The sequence below is a fragment of the Brachyhypopomus gauderio genome, chromosome 3 (assembly GCF_052324685.1).
Source record: "Brachyhypopomus gauderio isolate BG-103 chromosome 3, BGAUD_0.2, whole genome shotgun sequence".
In the NCBI taxonomy this organism is placed as follows: domain Eukaryota; kingdom Metazoa; phylum Chordata; class Actinopteri; order Gymnotiformes; family Hypopomidae; genus Brachyhypopomus; species Brachyhypopomus gauderio.
In genome coordinates this window covers 2,006,847-2,033,520 of record NC_135213.1, presented here as the reverse complement: position 1 = coordinate 2,033,520, position 26,674 = coordinate 2,006,847, and the positions used below count along the sequence as shown (strand labels likewise).

The following is a 26,674-nucleotide window of genomic DNA, read 5'->3' as shown; positions in this document are numbered from 1 at the left end:
AGACAGAGCATCAGTAGTGAGAGTTGGTGGTGCCTACAGTTATGAATGGCCATTTTACACTCCATTCACTTTTAAAGGTGCATCTGTAAGTGGCAGCCCCAGCTAAGGGCCTTTTTCTAGCCACTACCCTGACCTCAGCACCAACATCTTCACTTGTGCCCTCTTCTTCTGGCCCTCCACCTTCTGCTGCATTCAACTCTACCCTTTCTTCTTCTTCCATAGTCTCCTCTTCTCTCTCTTTCACTATATCTAAAGTATTCTCTGCTATCTCCCCTGATGTAGTAGCCATTTCTGATGTAGTAGCCATCGTGACATCGTGCACCCCCTGCCTTTGGTTTCTGAGCCTTTTCCCAGAAGGAAAGAAGACCCCTCTGTTTCTTCCCTGACACTCTAAATAAACAATAAACAGTTAAAAACGTCTCCATGTTCATGGCAGCTCTAAGGTGACTAAACCAAAGTAACGTTATGCTATCTTGCCTGGTTTTATTATGTAGCTTGCTAGTTAATTACCTAAACTAGCGGTAGCTTGAAACGGACAGGTGTAGGCTTAATGTTAGCTTAACTAATGGAATATTTGTAAACATGAATTTATTACCTGACGGTCCGAAGTCAAATTCGCCTTTTTTCCCCTCACAGTTCCTCCAGTGGTGCCGTTCTTTTTCAGTTGGTCACTGACGTGTGTTTCAGAACTTTTGAATCGGACAGTTCTTCGCGCCCGACACTCCACCCTCTTTGACTAGGTCTGCCTAACAACAGAGCGATCTATATTCTGATTGGCTCAACGAGAGTACATTATAATATGCAGCCGATGGATTGGCTGGAAATGGTGTGGTAACTGGGTGACTTCTCTGAGTGCAGAAGCGCTGTGACCACTGGCTGTGACTCATTTGTAGACAGGGCGAATAAATTTATGTGCGGTGATTGGATTAAAAAATAATATAATAAATCAAGCGTGAGAAATACCATGTGTGGCGTGTGAGCGTGTGAACTCGCTGAGATGCGTGTGTCACACGCTCAATGCGTGAGACTTGAGAACACTGCTTCCGCAAGCTTAACTAAAATACTATACCTGACTGACATCCATTACCACAGTTACAAGATCTGTTGGACAGCTTGGGTGTAAATCTTTGGTTTTCCATTCAGGACCAGAGGTGGAAAGAGTACTGAAAAATTGTAATTGAGTAAAAGTATCATTACTTTGCCTAAAATCTCAAGTAACATTACCCATCTCAAAATTTACTCGAGTAAAAGTACAAAATTACTTCATTTAAAATGTAATTTGAGTAAAAGTTCCTTAGTTACTTTCAGTTATTTAATGCATGGATGAATCATGAACCAAATTCAGCACAAGTTGTTTTAATCGATTTCAAAGTGTATCTAAGTGCACATCCACACTTGCAAAAAGATCAGCTGGGCTCAGGAACATACTTCCTCACAGCACAAGGACAATCACAACCTGTACCATAAAGTGCAAACAATTTTCAGTCCTATTGTCCAACGGACAACACTATGATAAGAATAAGGAAATTTAAATTACAAATTATTCAAAAAACAAAATGCACACAAAATTAAATGCCCACAAGATGCCACAAGTCAAACTAAAATGCAACAGGATTCCACTACTCACAATAAAATGCCCACAGGATCCCACATCAAAAATTAAAAAATGCACATATGATCCCACAATTTAAAAGTAAGTGCTCACAGGATCCAACTATTCAAAATACAGTGCCCACCAGATCCCACTATTCACAATAAAATGCCCACAGGTTGCCACATTTCAAAATAAAATGTAAAATGACCACAGGATCCCACATCTCAAAATAAAACAAAATGCGCACAGGATTCCACTATATAAAATGCTCACAGGATCCAACTATTCAAAATACAGTGCCCACAGGATTCCACTTTTCACAATAAAATGTCCACACGATCCCACTGAACCTGATAGATATATAGAACGATCTCATCCTTTTGGAAATAAGTGCACCAGATTACAACCTGATTATGAGACAATGGAAAGGGAGGCAAGGCCACGCAATTGGCCTTCAGTTCTGGGACTCAGAAGTTTACATTTCTGCTCGCATTTAATTTTTCACCATCAATATTTTTTTACTCAGTAATATGAGGGCGTTCAAATGTAGTGAAGTAAAACTACTTGGGTCAAAATGAACTCAAGTAAAAGTAAAAATTACATATTTCAAAAACTACTCAGAAAATTACAAATTACTCATAAAAAGTACTCAATTACAGTAATGTGAGTAAATGTAATTAGTTACTTTCCACCCCTGTTCAGGACCAAGGCAATGCATATCATCAAGGTTTCGTAAGTGAGGAGTTTAGACACTTCACAGCTTTTAGCACACCCTGGGGGCCCGATGAGTGGGTGCGGATCCCGTTCGTTTTAACAAACGCGCCGGCTCCCACCGTATCCAGCAGGCCCGTTGGCCCCGTATGCGGAAGCACGCCAGGCAATGGAATGCGCCAACTTTGCACCGCCACCCCCTCCGCCAGCTTCACCTGTGGCATCGCACACAAGAAGCCACAAACAGAGAGAGGTGATGCTCGAACTAGTCACCCCGGGGTTTGCAGCGACCTTCTCGATGGTCGAGATAGCAGGCCCCGCAGGAGTCAACATGGTCCACCGTCACTGGACAGCAGATGACATCATGAAGGCAACGGAAGGCCTTGACAAACCAACAAATATGGGAGGACGACGCTTCAGAGAAGAACTCACGGCCTTCGTTCAGTCCTGCAGGTCGACCCAATCTGAACTGAGACGCCTGTTGGTGGTCAAGCTTAGCCCCCAGTTTACCAAGATAGACAGAGACTGGGCACCAAGAGACGTTCGGCTCTACCGACCCAAGTGGGAAGCTCCAGCACCCGTACAGGAAGACCCAAACGGAGATATGATAAGGCGCCTGGTCCCAAGGCTGGAAGCCACATACCCAGCAACTGTCAACGCAACCAAGATAGCTGCTTCTAAACAAGAAGATGGATAATCCGTCAGCGACTTTCTAGTGAGACTAGAGTTCACGCTGCCCACTGCAGACTTGAGGCTCCAGCGCAGCGAGCTAATGGACCAGTACATGTCAGCCCGTGGGAAGCCCACCTGAGAAACAGCTTCCTGATGAGCATGAGAAAAGACATCAGCAACCTCATCAGAGCCCAGTGCATCAGGTACAACAGCGCTACCCTGCAAACCATAGAGGATCACGGCAAGCTCCACAAAGAACTACTTGCAAAGAAAGAGAACAAGAAAATTCAGAAGCAGAACGACATCCAACACGTGCTCACTAGCAGAGGACGGTGGAGAGGCAGAGGAGGATGAAGGAGTGACGCCAATTGTTACAACTATGGAAAACCAGGATACTTTGCAAGAGTGAAAATTAAGAGGACACTGAACAGGAGAATGAAAGCTCCAGAGATTGACGGGCAGCAGAGAGGTGGGACAGCACAGGACCACGAGGAGAAGACAAAGAAAATAAAGTAATTAGTTTAAATGATCAATGTTTAAAGAAAATAACCTTAACAGTAAACGGCACCAAAGTTTTTAGTTGATAGCGGTGCCACCCATTCATTTAAAGTTTTTTTTAAACCTCTCTGATGTAACACCACATTTGAACACAATTTTTTTATTTCAACCACATGTCCATTAAATTTAATGGGTTGAGATTTAATGTGTAAATTAGGATGTAATATCAATAGCAGGCCTGAAGGGTTGTTTGTGGAGTGGGAGTCAACTATGTCAGGAAAACTAGACCCTGTGGCATCTGGGTTTCCCCTGTGTGTACGCACAACAGCAGCTGCAAAAAAGGTACTGGTAGCATCCAGAGACATAGTGAGGTACACCCAACTTGCACTTCATTTGACATTATGATTTAGTACAGGTATCACCAAATGGCGGACCGCGGTCCGGATCCGGACCCGAACGCCGTCCTGTCCGGACCCAATCACATTCCTGATTAACTGGATACGGACCCAAATGCCAAAAAAATTTTAACAGGAGACTATATTTTAAACCGGAGAATTTATTTTCAGACGAGTGTTACCGCTCAACAACTTTCGTTCGAACTATGGCGGCTGGGCGTTATACATTAGTTCAATGCATATTACTATATATTATTTAAAATAAAGAAAAAATAGACTAATTAAAAAATAAGTGTAATATGAGCTCAGTACATTCAACACTCCCGCTCAGTCGGTACACTGCCCAGAGCTCTGGAATCCATAAGTTCTCCTTCTGAAAATATAAAGATAACAGCAAGCCTGTTCCAAAAAGGCACACACCATATGCATGTCTGGACCCTTTTAAGGGTTGCTCAAGCACCTCTAAAAATGAGAGTGATGTCTTTTTTTAACAGACGTTTGTCTCTAATAAGGTGAATAAATGTTTAAACCATAGAAAACATGATTAAATATAGAGTTTAACAAAACAACCCCCACTCCTTACTAAAAAACATGTGCAATATGTTTTAGAAATAGTGATGTTTGGCATGTTACTCCAACTTCACCATATACAATTCTGATGCCTTCTCAGATCAGTCAGATTTGTTTGGTTATCTCAGCATTTTTTCCATCAGGTTTGCAGCATTATTCTCACTCAGAAAAGCAATAAAGTACATCGTCCTGGTGTGCTGATCTGTACTCATCCAACATTTGACCAGTTTCTTTAAATAGATCAATGTAGGCTATTGGAGACATAGGCAGGGGAAGCATCATAATGCAATCACAATACAGTGTAATTCATACTGTATAAATGCAAAGTGGTATTTATTTTCAGTGTATTAGTTGCTACCAAGTAATGCTTCAATTGTTATATGTTCAAGACATTCAAGCGTGATGCAAGTTTGTAAAAAAACAAAACACTAAAAAGGTCTGTTTGTGTAGTATTGCTTTTAATCTGCCTCTAGAGCATTTACTCTTTTAGAAGAGTCAAAAGCACCACCATGGTTTCCATGGAGTCCCAGTTAAAACATTTATGCACATTTCACATTAGCTTTCATCACATATTAAAAACAATTCAAATTATTGAAACACATTGAAATTTCAGACCTAATATTTTTACAGAAATCCAAAACACATGGTAACTTGTATGTTCACTTTGCAAGCAAGTGTAGTCCATGCAAGCATGTTTTCTGTAGGTCACGGAATAGAGGTGATGCTGAGATTTTAAGGAGGGTGTCATGTCTAGCCCCGCCTCCCTGTCAATCATGTATCGTTTTTTAGTCTGTTCAGTCACGCCCCGTCTTACTTCCCCTTCAGCTGTGTCTCATTTGTAATTTAGTTCTGGTATTTAATAGTTGGTGTTCAGTCTTTGGCGGTTAACCAAGCAGGGACACAGATGCATGTGAATACTCCAGTTACCGTGCTGGCCATGGAGCGTGAAAACATGAGTAACATGAGTCAAGCATCTGTGCTCAGAGTCTCCCACTACTGTTTACTGCAGATAACGTAGTCTGTCCAGCCTGCTTCATTCTGTACTAATTCTGTGCAGTATTAGTTAGGGGTGTGACGAGATACTCCGCTCACAAGACGAGACGAGACACGATATTGGGTTCACGAGATCGAGACAAGATGAGATTTTAAGAATACTAAAATTACAAATTATATGACTGGACAACAGACTTTTTTAACTCAGTTACACGTGCATTTTGAAATGTTTTATTATAACTCTTAACATGCATTATGTAAGCATGAATTTTAATAAACTTCTTCCTCTTCAAATTGGAAAAAAAAAATCATAAAAGTTAAAATAAATAACATTAAATATTTCTCCTTTTTTCAAGCGCAAAGGATTACAGTGAGTCCCCGCTTAACGATGGTGTTAGACTGAAAAGTCCGTCGTAAAGCAGGTTTTCGTCATTAAGCACGACTCTAGATTTAGATACGCTTTGATCGTAAATACAGTATAGACAAAAACTAACAATGTTCTTGTGCGTACAGCGTGAGAAAGAGCGATCGTGTTGCCGAGAAGGGCTTATCGTACACAACACTCCACAGTGCTGCCACTGCTCCTCCGCGCACCACGTGAAATAAATTAAAAAGTCGGTCGTAACTCTGATCCGTCGTTAACCAGACCCCTCATTAAGAGGGGACTCGCTGTATTATGTGCAAAACAAAAAGTTCTTCTCTGTCAATACGGAGTGCAAATAGTGCAAACAGAGCCTGACCAAGTATGTCACCGAATTTGCTGCAACTACACTGCCATGTTCATTTTAAAGAATATTAGTATCCCCACACTGCTCCCGATATCCTTTGCTGTCTCAACTTGTCAAAGCATGCCGTTCTGTCCCTGCTACCTGTTCAAATGAGATATGTTGATTTGAGTACTGGGCTGTGGTGGTTCTGTAAATGTCTCTGCATCCTGCTCATATTAGTCGCGGTGTATGGAATTATTTTCATACAATGTTTGCATATGGCCCGTGTCTTATCAAGTCACTCTTTTGCCATTTATCATTTCCACCGGGTTCCCAAAATGCTGCCTAACAAACGATTTGAAAGTGGCGGGGGCATCTTCAATAGTAATACCTGTATTTTCCGATGTGGCTGCTTGCTGGATCACAAATCTCGCGAGACAGATTTTTAACGTGACGAGAAATCTTGCGGAGTTACATCTCGCGTCACACCCCTAGTATTAGTGCAATACAGAAAATGTACAGTTAGCTAGAACTACAGCTAGAAGCATCGGATTTTCCCACACTGAGCAGGGTTATGGCTTCACTCCTGTGTGAATGCGCTGGTGTTGCGGAAGATGACTCTGCTGAGTAAAACTCTTCCCACACTCTGAGCAGTGATATGGCTTCACTCCTGTGTGAATGCGCTGGTGTTGCGGGAGATGACTCTGTTGAGTAAAACTCTTCCCACACTCTGGGCAGTGATATGGCTTCTCTCCTGTGTGAATGCGCTGGTGTTTTTTTAGATTACTCTGTGCAGTAAAACACTTCCCACACTCTGTGCAGTGATATGGCTTTTCTCCTGTGTGAATGCGCTGGTGCAATTGAAGATGACCCTGTTGAGTAAAACTCTTCCTACACTCTGAGCAGTGATATGGCTTTTCTCCTGTGTGAATGCGCTGGTGCCGTTGAATATCACTCAGTGTATTAAAACTCTTCCCACACTTTGGGCAGTGATATGGCTTTTCTCCTGTGTGAATGCGCTGGTGCCATTGAAGATCACTCGGTGTAGTAAAACTCTTCCCACACTTTGGGCAGTGATATGGCTTCTCTCCTGTGTGAATGCGCTGGTGTTTTTTTAGTTTACTCTGTACAGTAAAACACTTCCCACACTCTGTGCAGTGATATGGCTTCTCTCCTGTGTGAATGCGCTGGTGCCGTTGAAGATCACTTAGTGTAGTAAAACTCTTCCCACACTCTGAGCAGTGATACGGCTTCTCTCCTGTGTGAATGTGCTGGTGTTTTTTGAGATTACTTGGGTGAGTAAAACTCTTCTCACACACTGAGCATTGATATGGCTTCTCTCCTGTGTGAATGCGTTGGTGCCGTTGAAGATCACTCAGTGTAGTAAAACTCTTCCCACACTCTGGGCAATGATATGGCTTCTCTCCTGTGTGAATACGCTGGTGTTTTTTTAGATTACTCTGTACAGTAAAACACTTCCCACACTCTGTGCAGTGATATGGCTTCTCTCCTGTGTGAATGCGCTGGTGCCGTTGAAGATCACTCAGTGTAGTAAAACTCTTCCCACACTCTGAGCAGTGATACGGCTTCTCTCCTGTGTGAATGCGCTGGTGCCGTTGAAGATTACTCAGTGTAGTAAAACTCTTCCCACACTCTGAGCAGTGATACGGCTTCTCTCCTGTGTGAATGTGCTGGTGTTTTTTGAGACTACTCTGGTGAGTAAAACTCTTCCCACACTCTGAGCAGTGATATGGCTTCACTCCTGTGTGAATGCACTGGTGCAGTTGAGGATTTCTCTGTTCAGTAAATCTCTTCCCATACTCCCCACAGCTTTTCTCCTTTTCCATGTTTACTGATTTCAGCAGTCTGACATACTCCTCATAGATAAATGTGTTTACGTAGGTAAAGTTTACGTGTTTAGGAGAGTGGACAGCAATAATTCCTAGAGGAAAAAGACATTGCAAATTCATTGTGAGATGAAGATGAAACAATCATCACAAAGAATCGTTTGGGCTCTGCATAATGCTAAAGACATTAATTATAAAGACATTCATGTTAAAGACCATCGGGAGACAGTGCTAGGCTTCATTACTTAACTAAAATGAAAACATTAGTCTTTGTTGTGATACGTGTCTCTGTTTGGTTCTGTGCCACTGTTCACATTCTATAGGGACTTTTATTTTGTAGGGTTCATAAACTTTAAATATTAATACTTCCCTTGATGCTATGCTTTATTAGTATATGTTAATCATATTAGTCACATGATAGACGTACAAGCTAGAGCTTTTTACCTATATATGAAGCATTTTGAATTTGTAAGTTGTGTTTTTCATTTGAAAATCACATTATGTTTGCTTGCAAATAGTATATTTGTAGAATATGTTCTGTTTGTTTAAAATATTTTGGCAGCATTATAACTCCATAGCAGAGTTACTGACCTGTTCAGAAGGGTCTATAACCCAGACGGTGTGTGTATAATGAGATTGGGAGATACTGTGTTATTAATACTGTGTAAAAGGATGTATAAACCACCCAAATCCAAAAGGTACAATTGGGCCTACAGGCTACCTGTAGGCTGTGTGTGTGCTTTAAACTGTTGTTTATTTATCTGGATTATACTGAGAAATGCATCAGTCACAGGTTTAAAATATAACCCACCTCATCAGACGATCTCAAATGTCTCACCGTTAAGACAACTTCTTCAACATTTATGTTGGACTGAAAATGATCAGAATAAAATCATTTTACATTTCCATACTTCACATTTATTAAAAATGACATAAAAGGTAAAACATGCACATGTGATGTAGATCCAACACATCTACTTTATTCGAACTGTTCATCAACATAGATCTCTATGCCATTTCTTATTAAATGCCATGTCATTTTTACAGCGTATCTGTAAAAGCTGTAAAAAGTGTTTGAGATCTACAATAAAGGTGAGATCTACTCCCATCTTCTGGTGAAATATAAAATAACTTTTTTGCACAAGGGCATTTTAAACTGCTGGCAGGCCGCATATATGGCCCATTTCCACTAGGGCCTGCTAGGCGTGGTACGGTTCGATTTGCGACGGTTTGTGAGTGTTTCCATTAGTACCAGGTCCCAGTCTGCCGGTCCCTTCAGGTACTTTTTTCGTACCTACTCGCTCGAGGTTCTAACCGTTCCGAAGCGGTACAGTTCTGTGACGTGGAGGAACAGCATGACACTGATTGGCCAGGGAGTGTCGTCACAGGTTGCGTCACAGGAGAGTGACTCCTCCGCTATGCTATGGACTCCTCAGCCATTTTTAAAACCCAAGGAGCGAAGTCTGTTCCCTGGTCAAACGCCAAGGTACAAACCTTTCTGTTAATAATCAGCGATCAAAAAATCCAGGGCGAACTGGACGGGGCAACTAGAAATGTAAAGGTTTTTAGCTAGGTTTCCACGCTAATGGCCACTCATGGCTACCAGCGGTCCGTTCAGCAGTGCCGGTCGGTCCAAGCTAAAAAAGCTTAAAAGCGATTACCGGGCGGTGAAGGACCATAACGGACGCAGAGGAGCAAACCGCAAAGACTGGAAATGGTTCCAGCAAATGGATGCCATATACGGTCACCGGCCAGCCAGTAACGGAAGAGAAAACGTGCTGGACACGACAATGTCGGTGCTGGAGGCCACGGAGAATGGTGAGTGTATTGTGATTTCACAGTTTTACTACTAGGCTCATAAAAGATGTAATATGAACGTAATATGAACGCATCTATTGTAAACGCAGGAATTTAGAGCTGTATTTGTAGTTAATGTTACCACCACAGTCACTAATGTACAATAGCTAGTTCTTAGCCTTGCTAGTTGCTAGTTAGCTGTAGCCATAAACAAAGCATGAGCAGTGATGATGTGCTACACATTTGTGCAGTTAGGCTATATTGTTGTTGCTTTCACGGGAATGCTTGTGTTTAATATTTGTTATTTTTTACGTTCAAGATTCCCCTTCCACTGACGAGGCGAGCGGAGTTGGCGGAAAATGTTTCCTTCAACCGGGCTTTCCTCTGGGTGCATGGCGAACTTGTGAACACCATGCGAGACAGACGCCAGTAAAAGCACAAAAAATGTTGCTTGTAGTACTATAAATATTTATTTCATATAAAGCTATACGTTATTTTTAGGTAATTTGCTTTTTGCACTTTTTTTTTAACTATAACTATATTATTTACATATGTTGTACTTTAAATATCTATATTTCATAATAGTTTGTTTTCATTTGATTGTATGACTAATGCTTTTTATGCAGGGTGTGTTCAGCCTGTTTGAGTAATACCAAATTATTATCAATAATTAGAGCAACCACATACAATAATGAAGATAAAGATGTCACGACACTACAACCCGCGCACCAACAGCAATTCCACCCACATTGTGGTGTTCCACCATTGTAATGGAAACACAATGCGACCGTACCGTTCCGTTGCGAATCGATCCGTATCGAACCGTACTGCGCCAAGCAGGCCCTAGTGGAAATGCGCCAATAGTCCCCCGGTTCGGACTTTGAACATGCCCGCACTAAAGCATAGCTTCCTATAAACACCAACATAACGTTTTAGTAAAATTTATATTTGATCTCAAATTGGTTGTCACTGATAAATAACAATGTATAAACAACTGGACAAGATGACAGATGGGTTGAAAACTCAAATGCCATTTCCACAGATCACTACGACTTTTACAAAGACCACATGCACTCAGGGTGACAACAATAACATGCAAGCTTCAAAAATGTTATTCCCATCATTTATTTTGTTTGCTCTGAAACATAGATAAATGGTAAGAATTTTGATTTGAAAAAGACAAGGGATCTTGCAGGGTGACTATTTATAAGACTCCTTCAGAGATCATTTTCTATCGTGCGATGGATATTTAAAATAGAGAAACTGATTAACAATGGGATAATAATTAGAAATCAAGGGTGTAAATTACATTTCAATGCGGGGGTGGGGAGACAATACACAGTAAACATTTTCAAAATGAGTTCCTGAGGTGGCGTCAAAGCTTCTACCAAAATGCTGTTCTTGTGCTTAGGAAAAGTACACCCGTATATATCTATCTATAGGATTTCTGTCACGGTACGGCGGCCCCCTACTGGTCGCCCCCGTCTACAGCAGCAGCTTGTCCTGTGGGTGTGGTGTTCGTCCCTCAGGTGGGCGGAGCCCGCGATCCGTCTCACCTGAGGGTTGTTTGTTCGTCTATATATGTCTTGTCTTTGTACCAGTTGACTGCTGGTTATTATATCCTTAATTCGGATCAGTTCACGGGTTTTGGTTTGCGCACTTTACATATTAAACCATCCTATTTCCCTGAGACTTGGCGTGATCGCTTCCATTTATTTTCGCTCACCCTGCCCGTCACAGAATAACCAGCCTCCCTTCGGAAGCCGCCAGTCTCCTTTGCTTTCTCCTTCGTTCGTGGTCATGTCTCGTGGTAAGTGTTTGTCTGCGTGGTGTTTTGTTTGTTGTTGAAGAGCCCCGCCGTGCTGAAACGTTGTGTGTGTGTGCAGCACGGCGGTGACCAGGGCAGTCGACCCCGGTCGGGCTCTTCGTGTTGTGTGGTCACATGTGTGTGCATGTGAGTGAACGGATGTATGGAACGTTGTGCGTCGCTCGCTTGTGTTAATTGTTGAATGTGTTGTGTGTGACGCTGTCGCCGCTCGTCACGGTCGCCTCGCTCCCCCGTGTGTCTAGTGTTTTGTGTGGGGAGCGACTGCGAACTTGAGCGGCGCGTCACCACTGTTTGTGTAGAGCGCGCATGTGTGGGTCCTGTCCGTTTGCCGTTTTGCACCGTGCTTTTGTCTAGTCTTTGTGTGTTTTGTCCTAGCGTGCTTGTGAACTGTTGTGTGTAATTCCACACATGCTCCTCCCCCTTGAGTGTGTGTGTGGGGGTGGACCAGTGATGGTCCCGTGCCACGGGGAGTGGCACGGAGGGCGTCGCTCCTAAGGGAGGCCCTGACCAGGAACGTGGGGGGTTCTCCTGAGCAGGTGGAACTCCCCTGCTAAGACGGAGACCTCTCCCCCATTGTAAGGGGGATCAGGGCAGTGCACGTCTGTGCTTTGTGTTGGTGTGTGTGGGTGTGTGTGCATTTTGTGTTTTATGTGCAGGTGCTTCTCCCTGGCGGTTTGGAGGGGGGGATCTGTCACGGTACGGCGGCCCCCTACTGGTCGCCCCCGTCTACAGCAGCAGCTTGTCCTGTGGGTGTGGCGTTGTGTGGCGTCGTCCCTCAGGTGGGCGGAGCCCGCGATCCGTCTCACCTGAGGGTCGTTTGTTCGTCTATATATGTCTTGTCTTTGTACCAGTTGACTGCTGGTTATTATATCCTTAATTCGGATCAGTTCACGGGTTTTGGTTTGCGCACTTTACATATTAAACCATCCTATTTCCCTGAGACTTGGCGTGATCGCTTCCTTTTATTTTCGCTCACCCTGCCCGTCACAATTTCACCTAAACGTAAAAATACTTCAATGAATAACCAATCTAAATCAAATGTATGTAACATTACAATACATCCACTATAACAGCATAAAATCAATTAAATGGTACATTAAAGCTACTGTAATAAAACCGTACAATATAACTAGCATATAAGCTTTTATCTTTGTAACAGGAACCACTGAGCTACTAAACAAAAGAACGAAACAGAATTATATTCGTATAGTAGCAAATAAGTAGTTACGTTATCTGGCTGGGTTAGTTCCCAGCAAACAGCGAATGTCCCGGGGACGTTTGTGAAGATTCTTATTTGTTTTTTTATAATGTTCATGATAGGATGTTCCTAGGCCATAATGGACGTTCCCAGCAGGTCCCCTCAAAGTCCTAGCGGAACGTTCCCAAAGACAGATTCACACGACGTTCGGTGACGTCCCCGTATAGTCGTTGAATTAACGTAAAATGTGGTTAGCTAGTAAATACCTTATCTTAATAAATTTATCTTCTGATAATGTATGAGGTGATTTTTAATAAACCCTCAGCTAACCCATATGGATAATCATAAAACCCAATCAGCATCTGTGATCATAAGTAGCTACCTACATTAGCAAGCTAATGCCAACTATAGCTACCTAGCTAGGTTAGCGTTTGTTAGATTTGAGTAGATGCTGTTCTTCAGGCAACACATTCAAATTACTTCACGTTTATCGAACGCTTTATTGTCTAATAATTAATTAGTAAACAGCAAGTTAACACACATAGAAATAAATAAACTTAGCCTGAAACCAACTCGCACCACATCAGGATTTCAAGTCGCTTAAATGAGCCGATGCCTTTTCAGTAACTAGGATTGACAGTTTCATCTCATTCATAGAGCAGAAGGGGGAGGCGCCGATTATTGATTAAGGTATTTAAATATTATAAAGCATTCTTAGATTATAATATTAGTTTTTATTATATTATAGATTTTTTAGACATGCCAAAAGGTGCTTACTTTGTTGTATTATGCCTGTGCAAAATATAACATTCTTATCTTTTTTCTTTAGTGCATCTGGCAGTATGTTCCCCAGAACGGTGAGTTCAGTACTCTTCAGCTATGAGGAATCGATTATTTCAGTTCATCATTTATATTCAGCCATAACTGACTCCGTCTTACACACTACTGTTTAGGTGTAGAAAACAAATTTTCATGACCTATGCAATGCACCATATAGGGAGTAGGGAAACCATTTGAGATTAAACCCTAGTTAAGGAGAACCATCAGACCCTAGATGTTAAATCCAGTAAATAAACAATAACTGTGCACTTTTAAAATAATAATATATATTTTTTGTTATTTATTATTATTATTTACATTTTACGGCATTTGGCAGATGCCCTTATCCAGAGCGACTTACATTTTTATACAAGTGAGCAATTGAGGGTTAAGGGACTTGCTCAGGGGCACCTCAGTCATAAGACCAGTTCCCTAACCACCAGGCCATGACTGCCCTGTTTACTACATTATTATTATTATTATGTTTACTACATGCACTTAGTATTATTATATTAAAGTCCTTAACTCCTTAAGTTTTCAACCCACTTTTACTCAACATACTGTTTAGCAGAGACACTGGTACAGACACTGGATGACAGTTAGGCAACGGAAGAGGCAGTATAATAAGATTTGGGCAAGAGTGTCAAGGGCTTGTAACAAGACAGCCAACACCTGTGTGGTGAAAATAATGTGAAAATAATAGGGGTGACCTGCAATAGTCGCTGATTCGACTATAGTCGACTATACCCCCTAGTCGACTATGAACGTCATAGTCGAATGTACCATTCTAACTGCATGGGGGTGCCCAAGGATGCAGCTAAACATTAGTTGTTACATGAAATGTCTTTGTTTTCATTATATATAGCCTTTTGTCAAATAAAATCATCCTAATTTCTGTTAATAAATATTTAGAGATGATGTTTGCGCATTAACGATAGGCATCTTCCTTACTACATATTAATAAATCACACCCTGCAGTTGCACAATCCAAACGAGCGGAGCTGAACACGCTGCAGAATACGCGCAGCATCTGCCGAGATTATAATGGCTACTAAAAAACTTCGAAAGTATTTTGAAAAACATAAAGATGAATCAAACAAAGTAAAGTGCAAGTTATGTCATCAACGTCTTTCATTTCGCACGACAACAACCAACATGGCATACCATTTAAAACGCGTAATGTGAAAAAAAAAACTTTTGTCGTTTCAGTCGTGTCGTCTCGTCGCGTCTTGGCAAGTAAGCCTGTAAATATTTTTGTTGTTGTTGTTTGCTTTTAAACCCCGTTACTTTAACCATTCCTTGTATTTTTTTGCTGTTGTGTGGCAATTTTTAAAATATTTTCAGGCAGACATATTTTATTTAAAATATTTTTGACATTTTGCACAGTGCCTGTCTGACAGTTCGATATGCACAATGCGCACTGACGGTTAATGTTCTCTAACGTTTCATAAAAAAAAAGTAAATAAATAAATAAAAGCTGAATAAAGCCAACCTACCGTGTTTATTCATTTATCTGAGTGTTTTAAGTTTTTACTTTGAAGAGGAAAAAGTCCTGAATGAGAACGGGATCCCGTTTAAGGTGCTCTAAAAAAAATAAATAAAAATAAACCCGATTTGACTATTAGTCGACTAAAGGGAAAAGCTGACGAATCAGATTCGACTATGAAAATCCTTAGTTGTGTGACGTTTGGCGAGGGACGAGACACTGAATCCTTCCTTGTAACAGACGTCACGTTTATTTAACACAGATTGCGCAATAGCGCACAAGAAACATTGAAAGACGCACACAGAAACGTGCAAACCACATTAGCCCCACGTGATTACGAGACAAGTCACAGGTGAGACTTATTAATCACACGTCATAACCCTAACCACGGATATCCACAGACGCAGACAAAGCACGTGGACAACGTATACATACGCCCAAAAGGGAGGGGCCGGGGTCCTCAACGTGACAAGTTGAATACACCCCTAGAAAATAATGATCCAGAACTGGCCAGTGTGGGCAATGTTGCTGAAAGTGAAGACATTGGCCACAGTCAACATTTTGAGAAGGAGACTGCCTATATATTTTCAGATGAAGCAGAAGAAGCTCTGATGGATTCTGCAAATGATGAAGACATTATACCCACACTTAGGGAAGAATTATCAGAATGGGCTAGCATGTTTCAGGTGAAACACAATGCTGTGGATGCTCTACTGAGCGTTCTTAAAAGACAAGGGCATTCCGATCTTCCCTCCACTGCAAGAACCCTTGTTGACAGTACCAAGAAGCATGAAGTTGAAGTTAGCAATGGTGTGGAGAAAATAAGATTGAATGAAGCTGATCAGCTTTCTAAAAACCTGAGCAGATACCCTTCAACTGTGACAAACGAAATACAGTTAGTTGACATCTCCCTCAACATTGATGGTCTGCCTCTCTTTAAAAGCTCTAACAAATCCCTCTGGCCTGTCTTGTGTTCAATTAATTTGTCACCAAAGTACATTTTTCCTCTCTGCCTTGCTACTGCTGCTTTCAAACCAAAAACTACTGATTTTGTCAGTGAGACAATACAAGAATTGCCAAAGGTAATGGAGGATGGTTACCAGAACACCATCAACAGGAGCATATCTCTCCTTTCTCCATCCTTCCAATTGACATGATCAAATCTTTTCCTGCTGACTATATGCACCAGTGCTGCCAGGGAGTAATGACGAATTTACTACTTTTGTGGACAAGAAGAAAGACATTCTACAGAATGTCAACTGGAGATATGACCTGTGTCAGTGAGCGTCTGGAAGGACTAAAATCAAGCATTCTTAACTGCTTTGAGGAGATTGAGCACTGGTTCAGATTGAGTTCAGAGAGTTTGCTCTTTATACAGGGTAAGATAGTTTTGTAGGGAATTTTGCAAGAGGACTTATATGAGCACTTTTTGATCTTCAGCACTGCTTTGTGCATATAAGTGAACCCAAAGCTAGTGCAGACCCATGGGTCATATGCACACAAACTTTTGAAGTACTTTGTGGAAAAAGGAAGGCTACTTTATGGAGAGAACTTCTTAGTCTACAATGTGCATTCACTGTTGCACATCACAGCAGATGCCCAACAATTTGGATGTCTTGATAGCTGTAGTGCATTCCACATTGAGAGCTATTTGCATCACGTAAAAAAATGGTCAGGTCTGGAAAGAATGTTCTAAGTCAATCAGCTAATCGACTTGAGGAAATTTCAAAGGTGAAGTTAAGCAAGGAGAAAAAACTCACAATAAGGGGACAGAACAACATATTTATATTGACCCCTGAGGAATGCTGTGAAGTAGTGTCGCAAGAAACCCATGACACTGTGCTATGCAGGGTCTACACAAATTTAAAACCCTACTTAATGACACAATGTGACTGCCGCCTTTATGTAGCCTATGTAACAAATACAAGGCATTCAAGAATGCTTTGTCTTGACAAAAGTAAACTTCAGAAGAGAGCATTCATGGTGGAGGAAAGCCATGGCTCAAGAGTTATGTTGTCAATCCTCCATACTCTGTGACCTACTTCAGGATCAAAACACCAGAGGTCTGTTCTACTACATCCATTTTGCTTGTGAAGCAAACAGGACAATATGAAGACCAGACAGGGCATATCCTGGCTGGAGAAATCATTACAGAAAAGGCATGGGGTTGGGAACTCTGGTCATAGAGGGCCAATTTTTATGTTTTCATTATGTGTATTTATTTGTTTTAAATTTAATGTTTTATACATTTATAAATTTTAACAGGCGAGTCACCGCTACGTTGTCATTCATTTCACTGGTGAAGATGAGGTTGAGGCTGCACCGTCATCGTGGTTGGAGTGGTGTGATGAGGACTGTAGGAAGTATATTTTTTTACTCATTATGGCAAATAGAAACATTAGTAAAAATTATACTTCATTTTGTCTGACAGGTATTGTACTGTTACTGGCCACATACAAATGCAAGCATCATGACCAAAAAATATGCAGTGCCAGATAAACAGTTATGGTCAAAGCATGCTGTAAGGGTTTTTCCTGAGACAGGCAAACTGTTCAAAATGTACATTTAGTAGTCATCAATGCCAATGTAAACTTACGACTGTTTCTTGATAGTGTGTCTATATAAACGGCTTTTATCAACAAATTGCCCCGTACTTTATGAACCGATAGTTATGCTTTGGCCAGACACCGGGCTCAAAAAGCTCAAGAAACATCACATGTTGATGAATCTGATGGGGATACATCAAGAAAGATCATTCTTCCACAACGGTATTCAGATGAATGACAAATACAAAAATCTCTTAGATGATGTAAATATACAGTCACGGAACGGCACCCCCCCTTGCTGGCCGTTCCTGGTAGCAGCAGCCTAAATGACACACCTGCTCCGCGTAACCCTCTTCATCAGAGGAGGGTATATAAAGCCTAAATGATCAACTGTGTACGGATGATCACATCCTCTTATTTTCACTAAAGCCCTTTTTCACCGAGGCTGCGCGCCCAATGTCTTTATTTGCTGTGCACATTCTTCGCCCGTCACACATACATAATAATGTTTCTTGCAGATGAAGATGTCCAACCCAAGAAGCCCAGAAAGAGAAAAACTCCTCCATGTAAGTTTGTAACATTTTATAGGTAACCCTACCTTTGACCTACACTCACTGACCATTTAGGTACACCTTGTTGCCCATCTGTTGCTGCACAGTTTTATTAGCCCCCTTCTATAGCAATCATGAGTTGAAAAGAAACACCATACGATCACAAATTTTATTTAGGTGGTGGACCATTCTCAACACTTGTGCATGCAGAACAGTGCATGCAGAAGAAAAACAAAAACATTAATTTACATAGTAGTTTTCCACCAGATGAGAGGTGCAGTTAAAATATAAGCACAACCACAGATTTTAATACACCTTTTAAAAATATTCTTTTTGTTTATTTCACTGCAAAAGCTCCACCAACTTCCAGTGACCAGCAAGGTGATTTTCTGAGACTGTTACTTCTCTCTGTGTTTTATTCCTGTTATGACATACGAGTGAGTCACTAAAATCACACAACAATACAAACAATGAGCTTCATTTACCAATAGCTTGAGTTGTTGGTGAATGATGCCCAATATTAGTAATTGTTGTTAGTCATGATTACTTATTACTGCTTGTACAACTGTCACTGCTTTTTAATGTTGTTACTAGTGCTCTCATTAAGATTTATGTAATTGATTTTATTTATTTATTTATTTATTTATTGGTTATTTAGGGATGCCATTGGAACACTACTGGAGAAGAGCACAGACCACGAGCCAAGTACCACCAGTGACACATTAGATTTGCTAAATGAGCCATGTGAATCAACAGGGGACTTGGAAGGCCTCTGCAGTAGACTGCAAGATCCTGCATACCATAAGATGGTGCGTAGTAAGACTTGAACATTATATTACATACATAAATTACATAAATTTTCTGTTTAAAACTTAGAGGTGCAAATTCCTCAAGGCTCACCATTTATGATACTTGAGCCATGATATGATGCTTGATATTGATTCTCGTCAATGCACTGTGAGCATATTTTCCACTATTGCACTATTTACAGATCCGATATCCAAGTCTCCAGGGGGGAGGCAGCTTGGGAGATGCTGTCAGGAGGATGCATTGCAAAATTGGAAGCAACTCTCTGTGGACTGAATACAGCTTTAAAGGGAGAAAAGGAAAACTATATTTTGAGGGACTCCCCATTAATGATGTCATCATACATAAGTTTGATCCTTCAGAATAATTACAGGTTAATAAATGAAGTTCCATAATAACATTATTACTATTAATGTAATGTTGGTAAGAATTTGTTAAGATACTGTCCAATTTTATCAGATAGAATATCGAAAAGAAAACAATAATATTCTCCCTTAAAACATGTAATTTGCAGGTTTACATATTTAAATTGTGTATTTCAAGGTGCATGCAACAAGTGTTATCCTGAGGCAAAATGCCAGGCGATTGAAGACGTGATTGCTGATTGTTCTTTTTCTTTTATCTCTATAGATTATTGGGAAATCTGATTTGTGTTTTTGAATTAAAACATTCTAAACTAAAACTAGTCTTTAATTATGACTGAAGGAAGCGTTTAAGCCTAAAACTGACATGCCCAATTGGTTGGGCTTAGCTTGGCTTGCCTCTTTAAAATGTAGTGGCTGGCGGTACATCCTCAAAACCACTTAATTTTTGTGGTTTACGCCTGCATCTGAAGTAAGCGCATATTACTATAATTAAACCACATGTAGATTATATATCTAAAGGTGTTTAATAGCCAAAGGTCACAAAATTAAATGTTAACAAACGTGTATCTTTGTCTATTCTTTTAGGCTTCACCCCCAAGAAACGCTTGAAAAGGAGGCTTGAAACAGCGTTCAAAATGCACACATCAGATACAGATTTTTTTTTGCATTTCAAGTTAAATGATAAGAATTGATAGGCTGTAAACAAGTTGTATGTTTACTTTTATTCCATATACAATACCACGATTTACTAAATCGATAAAATCGAAGTTGTTTTAGAAGTAACATTTTCCCCTGTAACATTTTGGCGACCCTACAAAAAAAACGTCCAGAGGACGTTCGCAGTGTTGGTTCGCGGGACGTCATCGGGACGTTTTTTGTTAGCTGGAAAAGCTACCAAAATATTGTTATTGTGCTTAGGAAAAAATTCACCCGTAGCCTATATATATAAGACGGCTCGTGCGTTTAAACTCCCGCTTGGTAATCTTGTAGTGAGTAAAACTTTAAATCAGCTGACTGCCTTTCACGCACGCACCATGACAACGGTCGCGGGACCACGTCCGGACGTTCTCAAACGTTCTCTAAAGGGAACAAAAATAACGTTATTTCAACGACTATACGGGGACGTCACCGAACGTCCCGCCAGAACTTGGAGGGGACCTGCTGGGAACGTTCCGCCGGGACTTGGAGGGGACCTGCTGGGAACGTCCGTTATGGCCTAGAAACATCCTATCGCGAACGTTATAAAAAACCTCAAATAAGAACGTCCCGGGCACGTTCGCTGTTTGCTGGGTATATGATTTCACCCAAACGTAAACATACTTCAATGAATAACCAAACGAAATCAAATGTATGTAACATTACAATACATCCACTATAACAGCATAAAATCAATTGGTACATTAAAGCTACTGTAATAAAACCATACAATATAACACGAGGCTGAAGTTGGTTACTTATTCGCAGTTTGAGATTCGTTTGGTTACTTATTCGCAGCTCCGTATTCGGCGACTGATGTTGGTTACTTATTCAAAAAGGTTATGTTCACGATGCGTGTTTGCTGCGCACTTTGTTTAAAAGCGATAGATTAAACGTTACATTAAACGAGCGTAGGAGCAGACATTTAAGAGGTTATTGTTTCCCATACTGATTTTGTGAATGTAAAAAATAAAAATATAATGAAAGCATTTCATTTGTAAAATGGTTTCTATTTCAAGTCGTTTCATTTGTATGCAATTTGTACATGATGATTGAATTCGTCAACATTTCTAACGTAAGGAAACATATTCTTAGATTTGAAAACTAAAAACACAGCAATGCTGTTCTAGAACACAAATAATCGGAAGAAGAAATATATGGTGTGATTTTTGTTTCAATAGTTCCACAAAAGCAAAAGTAAATCCAAGAGCAGAAAGTATATGTTATGAATGCAAAACAGAAAAAAATATATCAAAAGTATATATTTTTTATATAATTGGTTATTTGAAACTTATTTTCGTTTGCATTTTGATAAGTTTTTGGTTCCATTGTTTTTGTTTTTTTGGATTTTCCCAGTAAGGTCTTTTGCTTCTGGAATCTCTCTTTGCTTCTGCTTCGTTTTTTGCTTCTGACTTTTGGAACACATTTCACGTGTGGGAGGGTCTTAGATGAAGGCGTTCCTCTGCAATCTCCATTGGTCACTGATTCCAGACTGACACAGAGCTCTGAGACCGCCTCTGGGACCAAGCCACGCCCACCCCACCAGCTTCCCAGCGTTTTCAAACATGGCGGAACGCGGTGGTTCTGTTTCACAGTAGCATGTAAACTAAGTTTTACCATAAAAGTTTATACAAAGGTTTTAGTTAATTGCTAAATGGTCTGTAGATATTGCAAATGTACACTGTATAAGCATGGCAGTTAATAATTAGCACACTTCACCAGCGCGAGCTTTTTAAAATTTTAGTGAACTGGATGCAGGCATGAAAATCTGTCACCTTGCGGCGAAATTCGCCGTTTTGAAGTTTTCATATTTTGCGGTAAAACAAACTCTTATGAAAAATAGGTAGATAGTAAAATAAGAAACAAGATTTTTTTGTAGTTCTAAATGAATACCCTGGTATTTTTTACACTCATTTTTGCCGCTGATGTTATTTATTGGTTCATTAAGATGTAATGGTTTTGACTGAGCCATCTGGAATGGCGAAAGCGGCTCGTGTTTACGGATCTGGCTCCATATATTGACAAGACAGGTCAATATTTTTCAGCGCGACATTACCGTGAGAGAAGTCAACAGGGAAGAGCGTGTTTAAAGCTAGCCTTTAAATTATTTTTAATTAAATCGCTGCTGTAGCTTCTGTCACAGTTTTTCTACATTCACAATAGTAGCGACTAGTTACTCGCTCCTCCTGGATCATTCGCTAGCGTCCCCGCGGGTCTAAAGTGAGAAGGAAACTAATCCGCACTCTGCGTTTCAATGGACTACTCTTCTTACTCGCACCCCTCCAAGTTAAAATCTTTTTGTTTTTATCTCTGAGTCGGACAGTGTCTGAATGTCATGTCTGACATGTATTATGTTTAGTATCTCTATGTTCAATGGTTCAATGAATATTGTTCACTTCTTAATAAAATATGGACAGCACAAGATGCATGTGATGTGTGGTACCTGCAGAACACTGAAAAACTGTGAGTGAACAAAGCTGGTTGTATATAGGGTGGCCACTTTTCAGTATTGCTTTAATTTTGGTATTTGGCTTTAATTTTGGTATTTTTTACTATTATGGATTTTACTATATTTGGCATCACCTCTCGTACACCAGCTGCCCCCCACCCCCCGTCCGTCGCCATACCAGATATTGCAAATACTCATATTTCTTCCACACGTCAATGTTCTCTCCATCCAGTTCACTAAAATTTTAAAAAGCTCGTGCTGGTGAGCATGCTTAATGTAGTTATTATACAGTGTACATTTGCAATATCTACAGACAATTTAGCAATTAATTATAAACTTCGTATAAACTTTAATGGTAAAACTCAGTTTACATGCTGCTGTGAAACAAGAACCACCGCGTTCCGCCATGTTTGAAAACGCTGGGAAGCTGGTGGGGTGGGCGTGGCTTGGTCCCAGAGGCGGTCTCAGAGCTCTGTGTCAGTCCGGAATCAGTGACCAATGGAGATTGCAGAGGAACGCCTTCATCTAAGACCCTCCCACACGTGAAATGTGTTCCAAAAGTCAGAAGCAAAAAACGAAGCAGAAGCAAAGAGATTCCAGAAGCAAAAGACCTTACTGGGAAAATCCAAAAAAACAAAAACAATGGAACCAAAAACTTGTCAAAATGCAAACGAAAATAAGTTTCAAATAACCAATTATATAAAAAAATATATACTTTTGATATATTTTTTCTGTTTTGCATTCATAACATATACTTTCTGCTCTTGGATTTACTTTTGCTTTTGTGGAACTATTGAAACAAAAATCACACCATAGAAATACCAGCACACAACATGGTATATTGAGCAGTGGGCAGATAGGTGAACGCATTTTAAAGGGGCAGTTTCAGAGGATTATTGAAAGCCTTATTGATGGTGGGCCAGAGAAATAACAAATGCATCATGAAGAACAGGTCACTCCCTAAGAGAGGAACCTGATTTTAGCCTGATCCAACATCGTTTTATACCTTAAATCTAACTGGAAACACGGCATATTGAGTAGTTAAGTGCACAGAGAGTGCACTGAAATGGTTCAGAGGGGCAATTTCAGAGGTGTGCTGTATGCCTATAAGGCGTCGGGCCAGACAAATAACACATGCATCATACATAGTTCCTATATGTAAGAGAAACCTGTTTTTGGCCTGGCCCAGAATCATTTTATGCCTCAAATCTAACTGGAAACATGACATATTGAGTAGTTAAGCACACAGGTGAAATGGGTCATACGGCCAAGTTCAGAGGCCTGCTGTATGCCTGTAATGTCTTGGGCCAGGCAAAACTCAATTGTATCATACACAAGTAGTTCCCATATGTATGAAGAACCTGGTTCTGGCCTGGCCCAGAATCATTTTATGTGTCAAATCTAACTGCAAACATGGCATATTGGGTAGTTAAGCACACAGGTGAAATGGTTCACATGGCCAAGTTCAGAGGCCTGCTGTATGCCTGTAATGTCTTGGGCCAGGCAAAACTCAATTGTATCATACACAAGTAGTTCCTATATGTATGAGGAACCTGTTTTTGGCCTGGCCCAGAATCATTTTATGCCTCAAATCTAACTGGAAACATGACATATTGAGTAGTTAAGCACACAGGTGAAATGGGTCATACGGCCAAGTTCAGAGGCCTGCTGTATGCCTGTAATGTCTTGGGCCAGGCAAAACTCAATTGTATCATACACAAGTAGTTCCCATATGTATGAAGAACCTGGTTCTGGCCTGGCCCAGAATCATTTTATGTGTCAAATCTAACTGCAAACATGGCATATTGGGTAGTTAAGCACACAGGTGAAATGGTTCACAGGGCCAAGTTCAGAGGCCTGCTGTATGCCTGTAATGTCTTGGGCCAGGCAAAACTCAATTGTATCATACACAAGTAGTTCCTATATGTATGAGGAACCTGTTTTTGTCCTGGCCCAGAATCATTTTATGCCTCAAATCTAACTGGAAACATGACATATTGAGTAGTTAAGCACACAGGTGAAATGGTTCACAGGTTCAACTTCAGAGGCCTGCTGTATGCCTGTAATGTCTTGGGTCAGGCAAAACTTTATGCTTCATAAATAACACGTTACTCTATGTACGAGGAACCTGTTTTTGGCCTGGCCCAGAATCATTTTAGCCCTCAAATCTAACTGGAAACACGGCATATTGAGTAAAGCGCACAGGTGAAATGGTTCAGAGGGGCAAGTTCAGAGGCCTGCTGTATGCCTGTAAGGTCTTAGGCCAGGCAAAACTCAATTAAATCATACACAACTACTTCCTATATGTATGAGGAACCTGTTTTTAGCCTGGCCCAGAATCATTTTATGCCTCAAATCTAACTGGAAACATGGCATATTGAGTAAAGTGCACAGGTGAAATGGTTCACAGGGGCAAGTTCAGAGGCCTGATGTATGCCTGTAAGGTCTTGGGTCAGGCAAAACTCAAATGCTTCATAAATAACACGTTACTCTATGTACGAGAAACCTGATTTTGGCCTGGCCCAAGACATTACAGGCATACAGCAGGCCTCTGAACTTGGCCCTGTGAACCATTTCACCTGTGTGCTTAACTACCAAATGTGCCATGTTTGCAGTTAGATTTGAGGCATAAAATGATTCTGGGCCAGGCCAAAATCAGGTTCATCATACATATGGGAACTAGTTATGTATGATACAATTGAGATTTGCCTGGCCCAAGACATTACAGGCATACAGCAGGCCTCTGAACTTGGCCCTGTGAACCATTTCACCTGTGTGCTTAACTACCCAATATGCCATGTTTGCAGTTAGATTTGACACATAAAATGATTCTGGGCCAGGCCAGAACCAGGTTCTTCATACATATAGGAACTATGTATGATGCATGTGTTATTTGTCTGGCCCGACGCCTTATAGGCATACAGCAAACCTCTGAAATTGCCCCTCTGAACCATTTCAGTGCGCTCTCTGTGCACTTAACTACTCAATATGCCGTGTTTCCAGTTAGATTTAAGGTATAAAACGATGTTGGATCAGGCTAAAATCAGGTTCCTCTCTTAGGGAGTGACCTGTTCTCCATGATGCATTTGTTATTTCTCTGGCCCACTATCAATAAGGCTTTCAATAATCCTCTGAAACTGCCCCTTTAAAATGCGTTCACCTATCTGCCCACTGCTCAATATACCATGTTGTGTGCTGGTATTTCTTCTTCCGATTATTTGTGTTCTAGAACAGCATTGCTGTGTTTTTAGTTTTCAAATCTAAGAATATGTTTCCTTACGTTAGAAATGTTGACGAATTCAATCATCATGTACAAACTGCATACAAATGAAACGACTTGAAATAGAAACCATTTTACAAATGAAATGCTTTCATTATATTTTTATTTTTTACATTCACAAAATCAGTATGGGAAACAATAACCTCTTAAATGTCTGCTCCTACGCTCGTTTAATGTAACGTTTAATCTATCGCTTTTAAACAAAGTGCGCAGCAAACACGCATCGTGAACATAACCTTTTTGAATAAGTAACCAACTTCAGCCGCCGAATACGGAGCTGCGAATAAGTAACCAAACGAATCTCAAACTGCGAATAAGTAACCAACTTCAGCCTCGTCAATATAACTAGCATATAAGCTTGTAACATGAACCACTGAGCTACTAAACAGAAGAACCAAACAGAATTATATTCGTATAGTATCAAATACATTATCTGGCTGGGTTAGTTAGCGCTAGAACATCCATTATAAAAACAGTTTAACACGTTGAATTTTCCACCAACTTAGTCAAGACACGAGATTCAACCGTGAGGTAACGGAACGAACAAGTCTGGTTAAGATTTGGTTAAAAGGTGTTAGTGTTTCGTATTACTAAGTTAAGTACTTACAGGTCAACCAGTAGTCCAACACTTCCAAACAGGAGACAATAGGCGCAACTCCACTAAACGCGCGATGTTGATATTGAGAATAAGGAAACCTGTGGTCTGTAATGTCCGATGGTGATGGTAGGTGTGCTGATAGATCCAAATATCGATACCAACGCTGGTATTGATACTGAGCAATACTCGTGTAAAAAGATTGATACTCAATCTTTTCAACTCTCCCGCACGCACCGACTGCTGCGTACGTGGATTCATCAAAGTCTC

At 40.7% G+C, this 26,674-nt stretch overlaps 1 protein-coding gene across 1 annotated transcript; it reads right to left on the bottom strand.

Annotated features, from left to right (window-relative positions):
• Positions 1–14: 14 nt before the first annotated feature.
• LOC143509960 (uncharacterized) lies at positions 15–26,674 on the bottom strand. Its single transcript, XM_076998887.1, has 3 exons — positions 26,417–26,674; positions 8,799–8,858; positions 15–8,082 (listed from the first exon to the last, which is right to left on the bottom strand). The coding sequence occupies exon 3, from the start codon at positions 7,985–7,987 to the stop codon at positions 6,713–6,715; it is 1,275 nt and encodes a 424-aa protein (XP_076855002.1). The 5' UTR covers positions 7,988–8,082; positions 8,799–8,858; positions 26,417–26,674; the 3' UTR covers positions 15–6,712.